Source organism: Juglans regia, chromosome 3, assembly GCF_001411555.2.
Source record: "Juglans regia cultivar Chandler chromosome 3, Walnut 2.0, whole genome shotgun sequence".
NCBI lineage: Eukaryota > Viridiplantae > Streptophyta > Magnoliopsida > Fagales > Juglandaceae > Juglans > Juglans regia.
The window spans coordinates 3261519-3282193 of record NC_049903.1 but is presented as its reverse complement, the minus strand read 5'-3'; the positions used below and the strand labels follow the sequence as shown (position 1 = coordinate 3282193).

Below are 20675 nucleotides of genomic sequence, written 5' to 3'. Positions count from 1 at the left end.
AGAAAATCTCCAATAAAAATGTCAAAATAATTGCTTGTAGTGGACTGGTTGGGATCTCCGATCTAAACCTTACAATCCACTCCTTTAGTTTAAGGCTATGTTTAGATAGTGAGGTGATCTGAGATGATCTATGAATTATAATAAAAATAATATTATAATATTAAATATTAATAAATAATAATAAAAATATTAATAAAATATTGAATCTACCTAAACACGTCGTTGAAATATCTTGATATAATCAAAGTTATTTACAACATTTTTGTGAAATGTGATCTTTTTCTTTTAGTTAATTTAATTGTAGATGTCAATTTGGTAATTAACTAATTTGTACGACTTATTGACTCATGATTACGATAATGATGACTTCCATTCACATGTCACTAAGGTTAGATTTGGATAGGAAAATATTTTAATCTATTTTATTTCATCTCATTTTATCATTATAAATTTTATAAATTTGTATATAAAATATAATAAGTAATTTAATTTTTTTAAATTTTAAAATAATAATAATAATATTATTAAATATTTTATTTAATTTTTAATTTTTAACTTTTATCTCAATTCTAATTTATTCAAATCTAACCTAAATTAATATAATTAAGGCTGTACATTCAGTACGTACGTGGCAGCTATTTGTTACTATAAGAAAACTCATGTTTAGTTATGGACAGTTAATTTTTATGAAAATAATTATTTTTTGTTAAAATAAATATATTTTCATTATAAATAATCATTTTTATCATAAATAATCTGTCACGTATATTATTTTTCATGTAATGATATTGTAAACTTGTACGTAGAAAGGCGAGGATTCGCAAATGAGCGAGGGAGACGAGAGAACGAGATCAATAAAGAGAGTTGAACGTATTAATTAACATCAACAGACGTAGTACTATATATATATCAGAATCAGAATCCTGAAACATTAATCGGCTGGCATTCATATCTTTGGCGAGTACGTAGTCTTATTCTTCGTAAGTACAATATACCATGCATGCATGTTGCATGTATAGCAAAATCAGAGCCATTATACATTAATATTCGCTATATGTGCTACTTTATATATTAATTTGAGATTATATATATATATATATATATATGAGATTGATATCTTGTCAAGGGCAGCGAGGGGAAACAACTCCTGCGTAAGCCAATTTCACATTGTTGCACAAAGCGGTGGCCGTCTTCTCTCGGCCTTGGCCTTTCAGGTTAATGTTCTGCAACAAAATCCCCTGACATGGAAAGTTCTTGCTGCAATCGAATCTTATGGCCAACTCAGAAGCGCTCGTCCCTTGGATGTTCTTGTAAAGCACATTTTGTACTTGAACTGCCGTGCCCTATACATATATACAGACATGATCATTAATATAATCAATCAGACAGCAGACCTCGGTCATCAAAATATATTGATATTAATGCCTGTTTCTGCATATATGCATGGCTTCATGTTATGATCTTTAATTACCTGTTTTTTGCATGGCTTGTCTTGGTCACAGTAGTTTTGGTCGATTATTATGGGATTGGTCACGTTATACATTTCTACGTTCTGAAATTTAATGTTGCTTGCGCTTCCTGATCCTCCCTGCAGATTAGTTAATTAATGTTAGACCATGCATGCAGATATTGGCCGGACAAATTAATTAGTATTAATTATTAATTAATTACATGATGTCTTCATGTATTTTTAAGGGAAAGATAGAGATCAGAATTAATTATATGGATTAATTAAACATTAATTAGTAATATAATTAGCGACCTGCCAAGTCTTGATTCTCAATCCATTTGTGGTTCCAGAAAGCTTAGCTCCATTCACGGTTATTCCCGATACATAAGCTTCAGAATTTCCAGAGCCCAAGCTTCCAATACTGAGCTCATGATCATGAAAAAATTACAAATATCAGTGCTGATTTAATATGTTTAGATATATATTCATTAATTAATAGATGATCAGTCGTCTGAAACCTGATTCCATGACCTGGTCCGCAGGTTATGTCGGTGGCTTGCAGGTTTTTGGATCCGCTTACAATTGAAATGCAATCATCACCTTTTGATCAACACATCAAAACTGAATAAATAAAGTATATGCATGCATGGCTTTACTCAAATTTAGTACTAGATTTTAGCTAGGTATACCTGTTCCTATAACACAACTTGATATCTGGATGTTTTGAGTATCTGTGACATGAATTCCATCGGTGTTGGGACTCTCCTTTGGAGCAGTTATAGTCAGCTTGGAAGCCTGAACGTTGGAGCATTTTTCAAAAGAAACATGAATTTGTTGCGCGTCTTGGATCTTCAAGTTCTTCACGATCAAATTTTTGCTTTGATAGAAGGTTAGGGCCTGCCAAGGAACACGTATGTACGTACATAATTGACTGAAGAATGAGTAGTGAATTAAGGAATGGTCTTCAAGAACGATTGATCTAATTATAATAATTAATCAAGATCATACACATATAAAGAACTTCATCAATAAAGGATGACAAACATACCGTCGGTGCATCCTTGCAAGGCTGCGGCGGCCAGTCAATGAAACCATAAGAATCGTCAGCGCTTTTGATTAGGAGCAAATAATATTTGGTAGATGATATACAGCATTGAGAAATCGTGGGTTTCCTAGCTAGCTAATCATGGCTTACCAGATCTTTATTTGTTTTGCAGGAGTTTTGCCACCATATTTTCCCATTGCCATTGATGGTTCCACCACCTTCAACTGATAAATCCTGAACACTATCGAAGAGTAGCCAGTGTCTGCCATCTTGGCCGTAATCCGATCGATCGTTAGACGCTTCTATGGTTCCAGAAATCTGACGATTTTCATCAAAGAAGAAACAACATATATATTACCCAAGCGAAATATATATAATACTGCTTGACCTTTTGAATAATATATATATAGCTTAATTTATGATTAATTAGCATGTTCGATACATATATAGATACACACACGCATACCTGCAGTGTAAGATCAGATTTGCAGGGACCAGAGAATCTTATTGGCTTAAGACGGTATTTTTTCTGAGGCACCACCAGAACAGCTCCTCCTTGAGATGAACAAGCTACCTTCCAAGCCTTCTTAAATGCCTGAAAGAACCAATGTACTGGAAGAGTTTACGTACATAAAAAAGGAAGAAGAAACTGTATAAAATACTTATAACATTTCAAACTGTAACAATTTATAACACCCTTTTCGTGCTCATGATGACTTCTATATATCTACTACTGGTACCGAATTAGATCGAGTTGCATATAACTGAAGATGTAATAATATTGTACTCATGAAATAAATTATTATTTATGTTCAGTACTGCCACATAATGGAAACACAAAGAAGCCTTAAAAAAGAGATTACTGATTAGTTGAAATTCAAGCAAAATAGATCAATTTAAGACCCTAAATCTGAGAGTACCTCGGTGTCGTCATGAGTACCATCACCTTCAGCTCCAAAGTCGTCGACATTAACTGTTTTAACCGAAGTACTGGAAATGGTACCCACTCTATTAAACCTCTTCAAACTTAAGGCCGCATCAGTTACTGCCTTGATCAAGTCCTTAAACTCACCGTCCGCATTGTTGCTGAAGTACGAAGAATACGCTTGAGAATCATGCCGGCCAGATTCTTCATGATGACCAAAATGACGAAGTACTGGATTTGGTTGCGAAGTACTGCTACAACATGAAATGAAGGAGAGCATGATTATGAAAAATGGGAGCAGAAGTACTCTAGCTTGTTTGGCCATTGTTTCGTCCTTTGTGTGAAGGAGAAGGGATCGATACTCGAAAGCGTAGGGAATGTTGAGATGAGATGGTTATAGCTAGCTAGCTTGGTAAGTGAAAAGCACGTCATGACGAGCTGTGTATTTATAGAGAGAGAGTGGGGCGGCTTTTTAGGTTCTTTTCCACATCCATGATGACTCTTCATGGTGTGGTTTGAGCCCCTGAGAAATAAGAGATTGAGACGAAATGCTCTCTTGGGCATGCATGCAGCAGGTTCTGACTTTTGCTCCATATACACGTGCATGAATATGCTCTTACTTGCATGCATTGATATGCCTCCATACCATATATAGTAAAGTACTATACGTAAATTAAATCATGTCCCCAATATTCCTTTTTTTTTTTTTAATTTCGTATAAATCCAGAATCATCACAGTCTGAACCAATATTAACGAGTCTTCTTTAAAAAAATTGCGTATTAATTAGTCCTCAAAAAGAACAAGAATAGCGACGTTAAGCTATTAATCTCATTTCCATGAAAGCAGAAATGCTATGTATGCGCTGCTGCTTCTTCCGTAATCGAAGTTTTCGGTCTTTATCCATGTATAATAATTTTAGCGGTGAGCATATAAATATATATACACGTACCTACATGCCATGCATGCAGGTTAGGGATGATAATATATGAAGACATGATTCATGAACCCAACGTACACGAAATTATTAGCAGACTTAGATTTGATATAAATGAGTTTTGATCAAAACGAGTACTTGACTCAATAAAACACAATTAATAAAAGTCAAAGTTCAGATCAATCCACAAAACTTGCAATCAAACAGCAACCCGTATAACATATATAAATAAATTATATTTTTACATTTTATAAACATTTAGTCTTATGTCTTTTTTTTGTTAGGAATATGTGATATTAATATTAGTATTTGAGTACTATGAAAATATTACTTATCTTATATATATATATATATATGATTAGTTTAGATATTTATAATAAAATATTTTATCATGAATTCAATTGTAATTGAGAATTATTTATATACTTATCATTGTATTAATATATATGAAATTATATTGATTAGGTTAAAAAATAAATATAAGATTAACTCAATCCATTTATATAAAACATGTTAAATGGGTTAAATTAAATGGGTCGTGTCCAGGTTAATCCAACAAAAATTAATTATTAAACAATTTAAGTTGATCGTGTCGCATCACTTATTAATTAAATGGTTCGGGTTTTTATTTTAGAATCTAACCCATTTAATTAAACAGATTACAGTTCGAGTCGATCCATATAATATAATACTTATGACTTGGCACAACACAAATTACCAACCCTAATTTCACGTGTTAATGATTTGGAGTTAGCTCGATCGGAATATAATTATTGTTAATGGTAAAATATATATTAATATACCACTTGTCTGCCATGTGATATATAATTTGTTTGTGAGCTCATGTTAAGCAGATCGAGGTGATCACCGGGGCCGAACGGCAAATGCCAGTTTGGGTTGGCAATATAGGTGGAGGTCGAAGACGTTTGTGATCTAAAAGTGGATCAGGACAATATTTCTGCGATGACTAATTAAAAGTTTCCATGCATGCATACAATTGATCAAAGAGATGGCCGATCTTGATCATTATAAACAGTGTGTTTCGAGGATTTTAGCCTTCTATAGAGAGAGAAAGAGAAATTAAAGCATCGATCTGGGGTTAATTATTGAATTAATTGAGGCCCAGTACTACTGCCACTGGACCTTACCATAAAGCTGGAAAGGTTTCCTGGTTCCATATAATAATTAGTGTATGATCAGGTACTGGATCTAATTAATTAATTGCATGGATGATGAGGCTTTGAAGTGCTACTCCTCCTTATAAACAGTTAACATGGCCAAACCGTACGTATAGAACCCAAATCCCCGAAACTGGCGGAAACGACGTACGTCTATATTCATGCATATTGCATGAGTACTGTTAATTTATCATTGACCAAGTTAATTAGATAAGAAAATGAAGTGTGTATATATATATATATATATACCTAATTTGTTGAAAAATTCTAAACACAATCGATCGATCGATCATCCTTTTAAATATTCTTCGATCACTTTGATTTGCCAAGTACGTACGTTAATATGCATGATCTCGACAACCTTGCAAGCTGGTACGTACGTACACGTAGTTATAATATTATATATATAATTCGCACTCAACCTTTAATTAATTTGCTCCATACCCTCATGAGATGGCTTTATGTGGAAGATTGAAAACCATCTTAGTACGACTCTCTATTAATATCAAGCACTAGACTATATAGCTCATTCAACGACCTTGTAAAGATTACAACTTCCATGCACAGAGATCATATTATTCTCACAGATCAGAGAGAGAGAGAGAGAGAGAGGCCGAATTAATTCCATTAGGTGCACTGAACCCTTGCATATATGCATGTTGGCACAGTGATTATATATGTGCAGTTGGCCACTTTTAATTAGCTAGTCATCGCAGAAATATTGTCCTGATCCACTTTTAGATCACAAACGTCTTCGACCTCCACCTATATTGCCAACCCAAACCGGCATTTGCCGTTCGGCCCTGGTGATCACCTCGATCTGCTTAACATGAGCTCACAAACAAATTATATATCACATGGCAGACAAGTGGTATATTAATATATATTTTACCATTAACAATAATTATATTCCGATCGAGCTAATTCCAAATCATTAACACGTGAAATTAGGGTTGGTAATTTGTATTCGGGGGTTGTGTTTGTGTTGCGCCAAGTCATGAGTATTAGAATCTGTTCTGTTTATTTTCTCTTCCTCATGAACCAGCTGCCTCGCTTTTTAGATCGAAATTACCATCTCCCATAATGTCGTGGAGATCAACTAACTTGTACCAAAATTTCCAGGAAACTCGATCACATTCAGACATATATGCATGTACCGCTAGCTATCAGCTCCGGTCTTTGTTTCCCCGGGGAAGATGCGTACGTAGCTAGCTAGCTGAAAAAAAATTTGCCCTAATATTTCGCAAAAATACCTTGACTTCGTCAAATTTTTTTTTTAATCGTACGTACATACGTCATAAAACAGTTTTCTTGTTAGCCATATCAGCACATGTTGTCGACGATAATTTCCTTGGTTTCTTTTCTTAGTTTCAATAATAAACGTCGAACAGATCGTCCTGTCACGTTTCTGATCATGATTCATGCAGATCTTTAATGAATTCCGCTATAATTGATCACTTTGTTGTCAAATCAAAATACCGTGCGGTGCGTGTCAAGTTTCAACACAAAACTAAGTGCATGGGAAAATTCCCTTTTTCGATATGAAAGATGGGCAAGCAATTAATATGATATCATTATTGATATGTATATATAGGCTGGCTAGCTAGCTAGATTAAATTCACGTTGACTTTATATATACAAGCTGCTGCATGCATGTTATATGGTCAATTAATTCATCATCTTTTGGGCATGTTCATGCGCGCATTTGTCCGCACGAATAAGCTAGCTGATGGGCTAAGGCGTGAACTGATTAAATTGGAATCAGATTTTCTAAGATAATCTATCATGAATAGATCATTTATTTATTTATTTATTTGCCTATTTCTTTTTATGATAAAAAAATTTATATCTTCATCTCAAATTTTGTCTTGCCCAATCAAAACTGTTGATGTATCGCATTTTGGATAACTGTTGATCAGTTAAGTAGTTAATAAATTATTTAAAATATGTTGTCTCAATAATTAAATATGATTAAAAACTACAACGAAGTTTAAAAATATTATAAAATAGGGCTCGTTTGGATAGTGTGATGAGATAGTTTTAGATGAGTTGAATAAAATATTATTAAAATATTATTTTTAATATAATTATTATTTTGAATTTTGAAAAAGTTAAATTTTTATTATATTTTATATGAAAATTTTAAAAAATAATAATAATAAAATGATATGAGATTAATTGAATTGAGTTGAGAGTATTTCTATATCTAAACTAAATCTAATTAGACCAATATAGTTTTTTTTTTATTTTTAAATAAGGCCAATATAGTTTGGATAAACATTTCGGCTTAAATGATTCTCATTGTGTTGGCTGGGCTGAAATTATTCATCTAGTGTGATATCGGTTAAGCGTGGGATGGCTTAACCAGGCCCAGGAGATAAGGCCCATGCTAAAGCCCTTTTTATTCTTCTTGGTTTGAATTTTTGAACGTTACATTCGAAGACAAACACGGGGGAGAAGATCACGGGCAAGAAGCGCTGGAAGAAGAGGAAGTTCGAATCGCTTCTCTAATAAAAAAATGCCCCAACATGCGAGTCCTCCGCCAAATCCACGCTCGCCTCTGCACTCGCCCCCTTCCTATCTCCACCCTCTCCTTCGCTCTGTCCAAAATCGTGGCCTTCTGCGCTCTCTCTTCCATCGGCGACATCGACTACGCGCGCCGAGTTTTCTCTCGTATTCCGAACCCGGGCATATTTTCTTGGAATTCCATTATAAGGGGCTGTTCTCTAGTCGAAAACCATTCAAGGGAGTCCGTGTACCTTTTCAGAAGATTGGTTAGGAGAGGCTACCCGTGTCCGAACACGTTTACCTTAGCCTTTGTTCTCAAGGCGTGTTCGATTATATCGGCATGTGAAGAGGGTCTTCAGGTTCATACGCGTGTTTTTCGATCTGGGTTCGGTTCGAGCCCATTTGTTCAGACCGCGTTGGTGAATTTCTATGCGAAATGCGAAGAGATTGGGCTTGCGAGGAACACGTTTGATGAAATTCCTGAGAAGAATTTGGTTGCATGGAGTACAATGATTAGTGGGTATGCAAAAGTTGGTTTGGTTAATGAGGCATTAGGTCTTTTCAGGGAAATGCAAAAGGTGGGGGTTGAACCAGATGAAGTTACGCTGGTGAGCGTGATTTCTGCTTGCGCTGGAGCAGGTGCTTTGGATATTGGTAGATGGGTTCATGCATACATGGAGAGGCAGATGATTGATATTGATCTTGAACTGAGTACTGCACTTGTTAATATGTATGGCAAGTGTGGGTGTATCGAAAGGGCAAAGAAAGTCTTTTGTGAAATGCCTGTGAAAGATGCGAAAGCTTGGAGCACAATGATTGTGGGGTTGGCAATTCACGGGCTTTCAGAGAGTGCTTTGGAGACCTTTTCCAGGATGGAAGAAGCCAAGGTAAATGATATGAAGATTAGGTTTAGCTAGATCCTTGAGGTACAAATTAGCTTACGCATGCATAAGAGGCTCATATCCAAGGCCCAAGGCCCAAGGCCTTGCCTTACTAAGGTGGTCCTTCTGTTGCGATTCCACCGCTTCAGTCCAATTGTGAACTTATTAGACAAAGGCAGTAGTTTATTGAAAAAAAAAAAAAAAAACTTAAGATTTGTTGGGTTTGTTTTAGGTTGCATAAAGTTCAAAGTCGTAATGTCGGGACTTAATTTTTGCCAACATATCGTAAATGGTCCTTTTGATTTCTCTTCAGGTGAAGCCAAACCATGTAACGCTCCTTGGTGTTTTATCTGCATGTGCGCATGGTGGACTAGTTTCAGAAGGTAGGAAACATTGGTCAAGCATGCTTGAATCCAGAATTGAACCATCAATGGAGCATTATAGTTGTATGGTTGATCTACTCTGTCGAGCTCACCTTGTTGACGAGGCTTGCAATCTTGTTGAAGACATGGCCATTCCACCCAATCCAGTGATTTTACGAACGTTACTTGTGGGTTGCAAGAAGAATAAGATGTTGGATAGAGGTGAAATTATAGCTGAGCAGCTTCTTGAATTAGAACCACTAAATGCAGAGAACTATGTCCTCCTCTCAAATTTGTATGCATCAGTTTCTCAGTGGGAGAAGATGAGCCACATTAGAAAGAAGATGAAGGACAAAGGCATTAAGGCGGTTCCTGGGTGCAGCTCCATTGAGGTTGATGGATTTGTGCATGAGTTTGCAATGGGCGACCAGTCCCATCCTGAGACGGAGGAGTTAACAGAGATTCTGAGAGATATTTCTGAACGGGTTCGTGATTTTGGGCACAAACCATTCATTTCAGATGTGAGTAGCCACTGCTTACAGGCTATTAATGACTAAAATACCCAGAGTAATTTGGGTAGCAAAGAACCAAAGGGATTTGTGGGGACTGTCATGGCACCTGTTCTTGTAGGGATTTCTGGTGAACTTCAATCTTTTGGAGCAGTAACACTTGCCCTGGAAGGTGAAGGAGTTCTGATTTAATTTACGGCCGTTAGAAAAGTGAAATACACCTCATATTAGGACTTTGTATGAGGTACACTTGCTTACTAAGCCATGGACAGAAAGCGAGACAGCTATTAGTGAACCGATTTGTATTGAGAACTTGTTATTATTGTAAGAGAAGGCTGTGTGGAACCAAGAATGCAGCATCCACTGACAAAAGTATTTCGAGTGCTGAATAGCATTTCCTGATCTCTTGCAATAATTTATGTCATGGTTAAGTTGACTTTCTTTTTCTCTTCTTTTTTTTTCATTTTATTCCAATTTCCATGTAAATGGGCAACAAGGAACGAGATATTTTTATTGCATGGATTAGTTCATTCCACAAGTTTATTCCATTAGCACTCAGCCGTGGACATGTTTCTTGTTCTTTTACTTTTGTTCGTTATGCATCAGTGCTACCAGGTAAGTTTGATCCCAGTTTTGAGAAGCCTGAGCCTGGCCACAGAATCAGTGTTTTAGGAAACCAAGTCATTTTGGCCCTTAATGGACCTCCTTTTTCTTGCTAATGTATGTAGGCAAGCCATCGCATTTTACTTGCATAGAACATTGATGTGCCTCGATCATTTATTCGGAGGGGAACACAATCTTTTAGGTAAGTTTCTATCTTGCATTACAGAAATTAAAAAAAAGACAAAAACATAAAAACAGGTTGCAGAGAAGAAACTTCAGGCTTTATGCCCAAGAATCCAAGCCCCACGCTCTCCCAACAAGTGGAAGTCCCATCATAGACAGTAGGATTAAGCTCAAAGAGTAGAGATGCATTTCCACCTACAATGCCATTACCACTATTGTCAACATATGGTCCGAATATGTTGACGACAAGGAGAAAAGGTGGCTAAAGAATCGTCATCAACAAAATAAGACAGACAGTGAGAGTGACATGTTTTGAGAGGTGAATCACTGCCTTGCATGAAGATACATTTGGGTACAATTGCTTTATCCACTACCATTAGAGGATATTAAAAATATAAGATCTTTATTAAAGAGAACAACAAACATAGATCGCCCGAGTTATTCCACTGCAAAAGCTCTCCCTCTCTGCAGTACACTTTCACCAGCAAACTTGTGCTCGAACCCTAAGCCCTACTAACCCTGGCCCCGCTCCCAAAATAATGGGTAGGGCTCTAATTGACAAATCATGATATTGAACCACTTAGACTTGGATCTCTAGAGACCATCTGTAATTCTCTTCTTTTGGTACTGGTATGTTAAAGATAACCAAGCCGGTGGCATCGTCATAGTTGAAATTGGTCTCTGCATTGCCGACTGTGCACTTCAATGGACGCTGGGAAGAGTAAGCACCAAACCGTCCACATCCCCGAACTTTGACGGCAATTGTTGCAGTTGGAGATCGGTTCTCACTGAGAGAACTGGTCAGCTCTGAGGACACTTCACCATCAAATAGCTCAGGTTTCCTGTCCGAAGTCATATGGACCTCAATCTGCTCCACAGCACCGCTGCTGTTGAACATGTCCAGCAGGCCTATTGGAGCAAATGAAATGCTGGATGTGATTTCCTACATCACAGAGACTCCGTAAATTCAGTATGTTTTTTCGCAGAGCAGCCTGAAGGGGAAAAGAAAGAAAGAAAAGAAAGATGAATTGGAGGGTGTCCAGAAAGTCTTACCTTAAGCGGACAGAAGTGGAAAAGTTCATACTCAAGAACTTTGAGTGTCACCGGCACTGAAGCACCTTTTGGAAACCGAACCACTTCTCCTGAAATACAAAAAGTAAAGTTGTTTACAACCTTTCAGAATGTTGTAACACTAGAAGTTTTACCATGACTTCCTCATTCTGAGAAAATATATGAGCCTGGGTTATAATATCTATCTTCAGTATTATTTTAAACATTCTAATGCAGAACTATTCTTTCATATCGATTTAAAGTTGATCACCCGCAATTTTATATCTGCTGCTTACTTTCCATGGCGCACAGGCAATTGTTCTGCAAAGACGCTAGTAAAAAATTGTAGGCTCGAAGAAAGAAAATTTCACCTGATCTATGGGCATAAACTAGTGTCTCCCCATTCCAATTGGCCCCAGCAACTTGAGCCAAGAGTTCAACATCAGCAGCTTGGATACAACCAGTAAGGGTTCCAGGAGATGCATCATGGATGCGGGTCTTCTTCTCAATCTTGCACCATCCAGCTCCTTGGCAGTTGAACACGCCAACTACTCCGGAACATTTGTTCACATTCCATACTTTGAGCAAGCTGCAACATAAAATTGTTTGAACAAGGTTTTTTTTTTTTTTTTTTTTTGGCAAAGCTCCATGTTTAAGGAGTAGAATGGGAAATGGAAACGTGTAACAAACCTGGTCCCATCTCTAGCTGGATCAGCAAAGAGACAGTCGCGGGTGGGTCTACCAGGTAGCTGGGCACGGAGAACTGAACCATCAGGGAGGACCAGTTTCTTCAGAAGTTCAAAGTTGTGATTGCCAGGTTTATCACTGTTAGAAACAAGACAAATAAATATTTAGAGATTAAAACCTTATTTTGATCGTGTTATGAACAATGCAAAAGTAATCCTATTACAACATATAACTTCAGTATTTTCATATATAGAAAAATAATCCTATTACCTAACATAGATAGGGCATCCACCAATAGCACGAGCTGCACCATGATAATCTGCTGCTGGGTGTAGACTCTGCAAAAATAGATTCTTTGATCAATATTTACACCTTTAGATTTAAAGCATCACAAGTTCCCAAGAATCACCGGTCAATGTCGGCTTAAACTAATCAGGACTCAGACTTGATGAACAAGAAAATGAAGGCATAAAATGATTGATTTTTACTTACATGGAACATATCCCAGTCAGGTTGCATAAATTCTCCGAGGAAGAGGGAATTGTAAGCAACAGATGAAATATGGATGGTATGGGAAGCAGGGTCCCGAGGGTAAAAGTCATCGGAAGCTCGCACAATAGCAGTCTGCTTGGCACTGTAGATCCCATCGTTGTTGTGACACATGCAAGCAATGCATCCATTGTCGGGGAAGTTTCGACCAATTGACGCCTCGAGGGCCTGGTGGTAGCTACGTGTAAGAGAAACTCTGCCACCGTGGCCAGCACCAAGAGTCTCAATAATGCTTTGCACGTCAACTTTTACTCCATCTATCCCACATGAAGCCAAGTAAGCATGAAGCTCATTATAGAAGTTGAAAACCTTCTTTGGATGCACCAGTCCCAAGCCATGAACAGCCAGACTGTCCATGACTATGTCCGGTTGGTTGCCTAGTACACCAGGGGACTGCACTGGGTATGCGAGAGCAGTGTCGTAGTGCTCCATACCAGAAGCTGCTGGCTTCACCCCACCCCAATAACCAGCCAGAGCATGCCAGACGTACACATATCTGCATCCCAGCAAACAATAGAAATAGAACTGATGAGTAAAATATTCTTTCCTTTCTAAAGGAATATAAGCAAATCCAATTTCAATATTTTTTCTTGCAGCCATAGCAATTAAAATGTTGACCTTCCAAGTTATTGAATGCAAGAGACTACAGAGACTGAACCATTCTTTGACCAATATTATAAATTCATATTTTTTTGATAAATTGCTTCTTGCTAACACATTTTCTGTTCTGAATTACCAATATAGGAATAGTTACTGGCAATCGAAGAGAAATTTTTCAAATCTCCTTAATCATAGTTGATATTAAAGCAAAGAAAATGAAATTTTTATTTGAGAGGCTATGATGTGCAAAGGCAAACACAGAAAGTAAAAAAAAAATAATAAAAATAAAAAGTAAAAAATAAAAAATTCAGATTTAACCAATGCCTGTAAGATTGTAGCAAAGAGATATTGTATCGAGACCAGGTCATATAGGAGAATTATTTACAGCTCTTTGATCTATTGTCTGAGATGATACAAGTGATATGCCACAATACTAGCAGAATACCAAAAGATTAACTAGGCCGACTTACTTGACATTGTGACGTTGCTTGGAGTCATCTACAACTTGCTTCAAGCCTGAGACCTGTTCATTGCTCTGGCCATTCTTTTGGAATTTTCCATTCTCCTTTATTCCAGTCAGCCTACTTGCAAACCTGCATCCAATAATTGGTCAATGAATCAGTAACCAACTGCTTTGATTAGAACAAATAGCACAGGAGGGGGGGAAAAGTGGATGCAAAAGAAAAAAGACAATAGGAGCCATCCAACTTGTACTATACAGTCTATACCATGTTATGCACATGCATACAGCAACAGACTGATCTAAGGCCAAACTTCAAGATAAACTTCAGCCTTTAGGTGGAGTCCTCAACTAATATATCTGTGTGAATCACTTGTGGGACATCGAATATGATCTGGGCATATTACTTAGAAAGATTTCTAAATCCCCATGCCACTCCATCCACAGGTTGATGGTGTCAGCTATTCACATGAGTGGAAGACATTGTCTAAAACTTCCATGGGAAAACAAACATAGATACCGAATGGGTTAAAACTCTCTTGTTTACATTTCAACTTCGTGGTCTAACATGAAGTAGATGTATAGCAGTAATACATTGAGGAAAACACTGAGATGATCAGCTGTCCTTAGAAGTTCAACAGACATTAACCTAGAAACTACTTATTGTTAAAACTTCATGAAGAGTTTTCTCATGCCAGTTAATTATTGTTAGGCCCCGTTTGGTTGACAGACTCAACTGAGATCAACTCAGTTCAGTCTAATTTTAAACTAAGTCTGATACCCAAACACTCAACTCTCAAATTATTAAACTCATCTCAACTCAAAACTTCTTTACACGTGAGACCTACAACCTTTTTCAACTTCCCATAAATACATCTAAATTCATCTTAACATCCAAACACATTTAAACTCATCTTAGATGGACCCCACAAAACTCACTCAACCATCGCAACTCACTAATATTCATAAAGAACTCAACTCAACTCAACATCCAAACGCAATCTTAATAATTCAATTCTTCATGGGTCACCTATATTGCATGGCATTGACGAGAACATGGCAAAATGAATGGAAAAATGATCCAATATGAAGAGTTCCTTATTGGGGGGAGAACAAGAAAAGGAAATTAATAATGTTTATATAGCAGTTCACTCAAAGTGTGCAAACTCTACATGCGTGTGAGAGAGAGAGAGAGAGAGAGAGATCTTACTGTGCTCCTTCTTGTACAACGGTATCAGCATCCTTGGGTTTATTTTCAATCTGTTGCCAGCCATCATCTATGATTAGGAATCTTGGAGGCGTCCCTCCTTCGGTTAAACTGCAATTATTCCAGAGTACAACTCGGTGACTGATATTATATGCCCGTATTTCAAAAACAGGTATTTCAAAGAAGCTACATCCTCTGCAATAAATTACCTTTTAAGCCCTTCTTCAACACCCTCAGCAGTGACATCAGTATAGAAAGCATCCCAAGTGCACCAGCCAAACCAGTCAAGGAAAGAAGGCGACTGCATCCACCAGCACAAGAGTATCATCAGATTTATCCAGACATAACTGCATATATTATAATTTCATGGACCCACTTGCTTTTCTATCAGCCATTTATCTAATTTTCAATTATTTCTGCACTTGCAAAGTTTTGCCCAATACCAATGGACTATAAACAAACAAAGAGAGGTGTTCTTACCTTTTTCTTCTCTCGATGAAGAAAAGTTTGCATGTGTTTTTCAAGAGCCCTGTTTAAATAAAAGCAATTAAGGAATCATGACTCATTGTCCAGAAAGTAGGAAGAAAACACAGTCTCTTAATTCAAGATCCTTCTGGTAGTTCATCCATAGAAAAGCTTAAAAATACATAGCGTTTCAGTATCTTAAAAAGAAATCTAAATGCAGGAGAAGAAAATCATTCAAGGGACTTTAAAGGACTCACTTTACAGCCTGGGTGATTACTTCAAAGGGATTAGTTCCAGCATGCATGTATACCAGGTGAAGGCCTTGATTTGTCTCAACAGCAGTATCTCCTGCAAAACCAAATCACACACCACAAAAAAACAAGTCGTTTCGGTTCTTTCGGACTCTATCCTTTCTATTTTTTCCCCAAATGCTCTAAACTCCATTAAATTGATTCATTTGAATGATAAAAATCATCGGTGGTTTCTCCAGCCTGATTGTGTTTGCATTAGAGACAGCTCCACCGCGCATACGAATGGTCAGTCTTCTTCTTTAGTGGCGTTTGGGATGGGACCAGATATAGCCCTAAATAATGGTATGGTGGGGAGGGAATGCAGTGCCTACATCAGAAACTTTTTGATGGCCTTAATCAACTCACCACTCTCGATGCAAATCTCAATCTCATTCTTATCGTTGCCCTGCAGAGCAGCACGGAACTGGCCTTCAAGGAGTGGGAGGAAGACTGTGTATATCGTTGGGGTGTCATCTTGATTGCCTCCCTCGGTTTCATCTTTGCTTTCTACAAGCATGAATTGAGTCTCAAGAGGAACGTCTCTCCCACATGTCCCCATTCTTTGAGTCATCCACCACAGCTTGAATCGGAAACAACACATGAATCGGAGACCCCTGTTACAAAGTCATTGTGAAATTTTAACATACTTGGGACTTAAAAAATAAACTACAGCACTGCGATACACACACAAATTAAGGTTAACTTGATAATAGGCGAATAACCAAATTCCAAAACCAAACTCTGCTACATGGTAAATGCTAGCGGAGTTAGCTACAAGCATGCAGATCAGTAGCAGCAGAGTGACTTGTTCGAGAGTAGCAAATGGATAAAACTCATGGATGCATGATGGTAAATTATCAAAGAAGAATAACTTACTCTAAAGCACCCATAGGAAACACATGGAGGCTTTTGCTATGGGGAGCCGTGGCACCAATGAAAGCACCAGCGACAAGCCCCAAACCTGAACCCGGAGTCAGCACAATATTATCAGGCACTCCAGTCAGTATTGTCTTCCCATGAACCACAAGGTTTCCATTGCTGATGGAGATCATCGATGTGACCGTCATTTTTGAGCTCTCAAGTACTGCCCCACAAAATAAAACATCATCAATAATGGAACTAACATAGGCTAGAAACAAAGTGAACCTAACAGAAATGCAAGTTCAATGAAGTGAACGCTTACAAAAGTTCCTTCAGATAAAACAACTGGAGAAACCACTAGAGAAGCTAAGCTAATATCATGATTGAGCACATAGAAGGACGAAAAGAAATTAATATAAGAGACAAGAAACTTGTGAAGAGAGGACCCGTTGGTCAAAGGAAAGGGGAGGTCCGAACCTAGGGGCTCGTAACTCCCACGTAAGCTCATCTGTATTCTCGGATATTTGACACGTGACTTCTTCAACGGAGCAGGGATCCACACGGTAATTAGTGATCCTTTCTAAACGTGATTTCCATGATGGAGCGATCCACCCCAATGGCCTTAAAGATGCAGTGATCTTGAGCATTTTCACCTCTCGAAACGGCTCAAAAACAAACGAGTTTTGCAATACATCCTCTACCCCACTCTATTTTATATTTTTAAAATTTTTTAATTCTTTTAAAAAAAAATTTTGAGTTTATTTTTTAAAAATTATTTTAAATTTTCTATTTATTATTTATATAATAAATATTTGATAAAAAGAAAAATTAATAAAAATTAAAAATAATATAAAGTATAAAGTATTAAAAAATTACGAAGATTTATACAAAACAAAAACTATAAAAGCATTACGTACGTTCTCTTTGTTCAAATTTTTTTTTTTTTAAAAGTCACGTGAAACAAGGCATAAGTCATATGCTTTTTGCAAAGATTGGTAAATATAAACTGGTCCCACTTAACATTCGAACCTAGATAGTTAAAAGCCTAAAACCCTGGAATGTCCAATTAATTACACCTTTTTTCCAACTATTTGCCAAAAAAATCTTCCGGCTTCCTGTAGGTGCTAATTGCGTAATTTAAAAGAAGATCAGGCAGTTTCAAGAAAAATATGAAAAGACGATCAGAGACACAAGTCACAGCGTAAAAAACGAAAAAACAAAAGAGAGAGAGAGAGAGAGAGTAATGCTTAGATAAGTTTTATCTAACCCTTTGTAAATGATGAAATTTTACAAATAAAGAATATTTTCTTTTTACATTTCTTTAAAGTGGGATCTAATTTTTTTTTTTTTTTTTATAAAGAACTGTCTAGAATTTATCTATTTAGAGCTTTTTAAAATCATTAATCAAAACAAACAAGGAAACGATTTTGAGCAGAGCCATGGGTGGACCACAGCGTTCTCTTTCCACTCTCCACTTTAAACTTTAGAAAGCTTTTCGTGTCACCAAGACACACGAGACAAAACAATCCATTCAGAGCTACGCAAAGATGTAAGGGAACAAAAGTTATCGAAGAAAAGGGGAAGCATAAAAAGGTTCAAATTGTTCGCTTGCACGAAGAAAAGAGCTCGGCCAACCTGAAATCTCCACTTACGGACAGATTACGACCGCAAAAAGAAAATATAATTCTCAATCAACATGAAGCTGGTGACTTTTGTTTCGTTTATTTCGTTTTAGTTTTTCGGATGAAGAGTTCCAGAGAGGAACAGAGATCACGATCGGAGTTTAAAGGATGAAATTTACAGAGTATGGACTAAATTTGCAAGCTTTCAGCTTAGAACAGCGTGTATTAATTGATGATGTATTAACATAGAATTATTAAGATATATAAGTTATCTGATGATATCGTCCATGCGTGCATCGTGGTCCGCGAGAATATTGAGGCAAAGAACGAAAATCCGGAGCTATTCGAGGGGATGTTCTTCATTAACGGTATCTTAAGAAGCCTACTAGAGTTCAGAATTGTGCAAGAACAACCATCTTAGCATGCACGAAGCAAACAGTACGTCAAAACACTACTGTATTCATTCACCTCCTCAACTCTTCGAAGTTTGGATTCCCTTTCGAAACAGAACGAAAGGATCAATGTGGTCACTGATTATCCAAAATCAAAGAAAATCTCAGAAAACTGGCAAGAGACTCAATTTTCAGAAGGAATCCCTCAGAATTTTCTCAATTGTCAAGCAGACGCACTTCGTAATCAACGTAATGGTTCAAAAATTATCGGCCACCACAGCGCAACAGGCTACAGCTCTAATAGCACAAAACAGAAGGAACAAAAGCTAAAATTACTAAACAAGTCCACCAAAGATATTCGCTAAAACTCACCAGCTAGATCCCTCGCCGCTGCGCCGAAAACGTACGGTCTTGACTCCCAAAGAAGGGGCAAGGACTTTCTCCTGTAAGCGAGAGATGTAGAGAGATAAAGAGCGCTCAAAATACAGAAATCCAGAGAAATTATCGCTCAGCGGAAGAAGAAGCGCATTCCACGAAGAAATGCCTCTTCTAATGCCCTGTAAGTGGAGGGCACGAAAGCAACGATCAGTAAAAGGATTTGTTTCTCACGACTCAAACCGAAACGAAGTGGGAAAAACTAAGGGGATGAGGGAGGTTTATATAGAATGTCAAGCGTTAAACTTCGAACATGTTCGAAGGGGATTGTTGTTTCCAGATCATGACACCTGGAGTGGAGGCAACTGATCGGGGTTCTCCTCTGGTCTACATATCCTCTAAAAATACGTAGATATTTTAGGACTCATTTGCTTTGACAGATAAAACAATAAATTTTGATTTTTTTTTTTAAGCTTTATATGGTAAGACACTTTTTAAAAATAAATACTTATTTTTTTCACTTATTTTATATCATCTAATTTTATTTTTTATTATTTTATTAATATTCATCAACTGTATTATACATAAAAGAAAAACTACCAGTGAAGCCTATCCTTTCTTTCTCTTGGGTTCCTCTTTCGGCAGCAAATAGTTTTTATAAGTGAATCTCAATGGTAATAACGCCGAAATGTGTGAGAACCTAAAAAAGAAAAAAATGTAAGTGATAAATATTAATAAGTCCTAATGGCAGTAACGCCGAAATGTGAAAAAAAAAAAGGCAACACAACCCTAAAAAAGAGGAAAAAAAAAAAAAAAAAAGTCGTGAGTCCCACAATCATAAATACTTAAAAAAAATTAAATTAAATCTCATTTCAATAAATAAATATAATTTTATCTTATTTTATTTTAACTTATCTAAACTCAATATAGTTAAGTACTATTTATATATATTTCAAAAAATTTAATTGAAAACAAATGAAGGCTTTGTTTCTCTTTCCCTTTCTCTTATGAGCATTGCTATACAACCTCCACCACACTCCACACTCCACACTTTTTTAAATTTTTTAATTTTTTAATATTTTTTTAAAATTTTTTTTTGAGTTTATTGTTTTTAAATTATTTCAAATTTTTTATTTTAAAAAAATAATAATAAAAATTAAAAATAATATAAAATGTAAAGCGTTAGGAGGTTGCGAATATTTTTTGTTCTCTTATATATTAAAAGCGGCTACAGCATATGAACATAGAACTTTTTGTTTGAAACTTTCAATTGTGCCCTTCCGTGAGCAACTGATGTTTGTTGGTCCCTGCGATGTAATGATTGATCCATATTTTTATTTTTTTATATATATAAAAAGAAATAAAAATGTGTTGAATGCTAAAATTTTCATCTCTGATTTATTTTTTGTTCAACGAGTATTTTGTCTCCAAATTAAATTTTTTATTATTCATGTTCTAAATATTGAAAAGATTTTATCAATTGTATTTTTTCAAGACTCAAATGATGTGGATTTGTTTAAAAAAAATTCTAACCAAAT

The 20675-nt window shown here is 36.5% G+C and overlaps 3 protein-coding genes across 4 annotated transcripts; 1 reads left to right on the top strand and 2 right to left on the bottom strand.

Moving 5' to 3' along the window:
* Positions 1-974: 974 nt before the first annotated feature.
* On the bottom strand, positions 975-3832 carry LOC109001549 (polygalacturonase-like). The gene is made up of 9 exons (XM_018978897.2): positions 3416-3832; positions 2962-3090; positions 2646-2813; positions 2499-2519; positions 2140-2347; positions 1969-2050; positions 1763-1871; positions 1472-1588; positions 975-1343 (listed from the first exon to the last, which is right to left on the bottom strand). The coding sequence occupies exons 1-9, from the start codon at positions 3743-3745 to the stop codon at positions 1122-1124; spliced, it is 1386 nt and encodes a 461-aa protein (XP_018834442.2). The 5' UTR covers positions 3746-3832; the 3' UTR covers positions 975-1121.
* A 4141-nt stretch (positions 3833-7973) lies between these two features.
* Positions 7974-10333, top strand: LOC109001551 (pentatricopeptide repeat-containing protein At1g59720, chloroplastic/mitochondrial-like). The gene is made up of 2 exons (XM_018978901.2): positions 7974-8928; positions 9236-10333. The coding sequence occupies exons 1-2, from the start codon at positions 8062-8064 to the stop codon at positions 9839-9841; spliced, it is 1473 nt and encodes a 490-aa protein (XP_018834446.2). The 5' UTR covers positions 7974-8061; the 3' UTR covers positions 9842-10333.
* A 262-nt stretch (positions 10334-10595) lies between these two features.
* On the bottom strand, positions 10596-19394 carry LOC109001550 (probable galactinol--sucrose galactosyltransferase 2). 2 transcript variants are annotated; one of them, XM_018978898.2, is made up of 14 exons: positions 19135-19394; positions 16764-16971; positions 16254-16501; positions 15855-15945; positions 15613-15661; positions 15342-15433; positions 15136-15243; positions 13936-14058; positions 12809-13361; positions 12587-12654; positions 12320-12454; positions 12001-12218; positions 11633-11721; positions 10596-11522 (listed from the first exon to the last, which is right to left on the bottom strand). In XM_018978898.2, the coding sequence occupies exons 2-14, from the start codon at positions 16952-16954 to the stop codon at positions 11160-11162; spliced, it is 2328 nt and encodes a 775-aa protein (XP_018834443.1). In that variant the 5' UTR covers positions 16955-16971; positions 19135-19394; the 3' UTR covers positions 10596-11159. The 2 variants fall into 2 exon arrangements, with proteins under 2 accessions (XP_018834443.1, XP_018834445.1); XM_018978900.2 differs by lacking the exon at positions 19135-19394 and adding an exon at positions 17071-17158.
* Positions 19395-20675: the final 1281 nt, after the last annotated feature.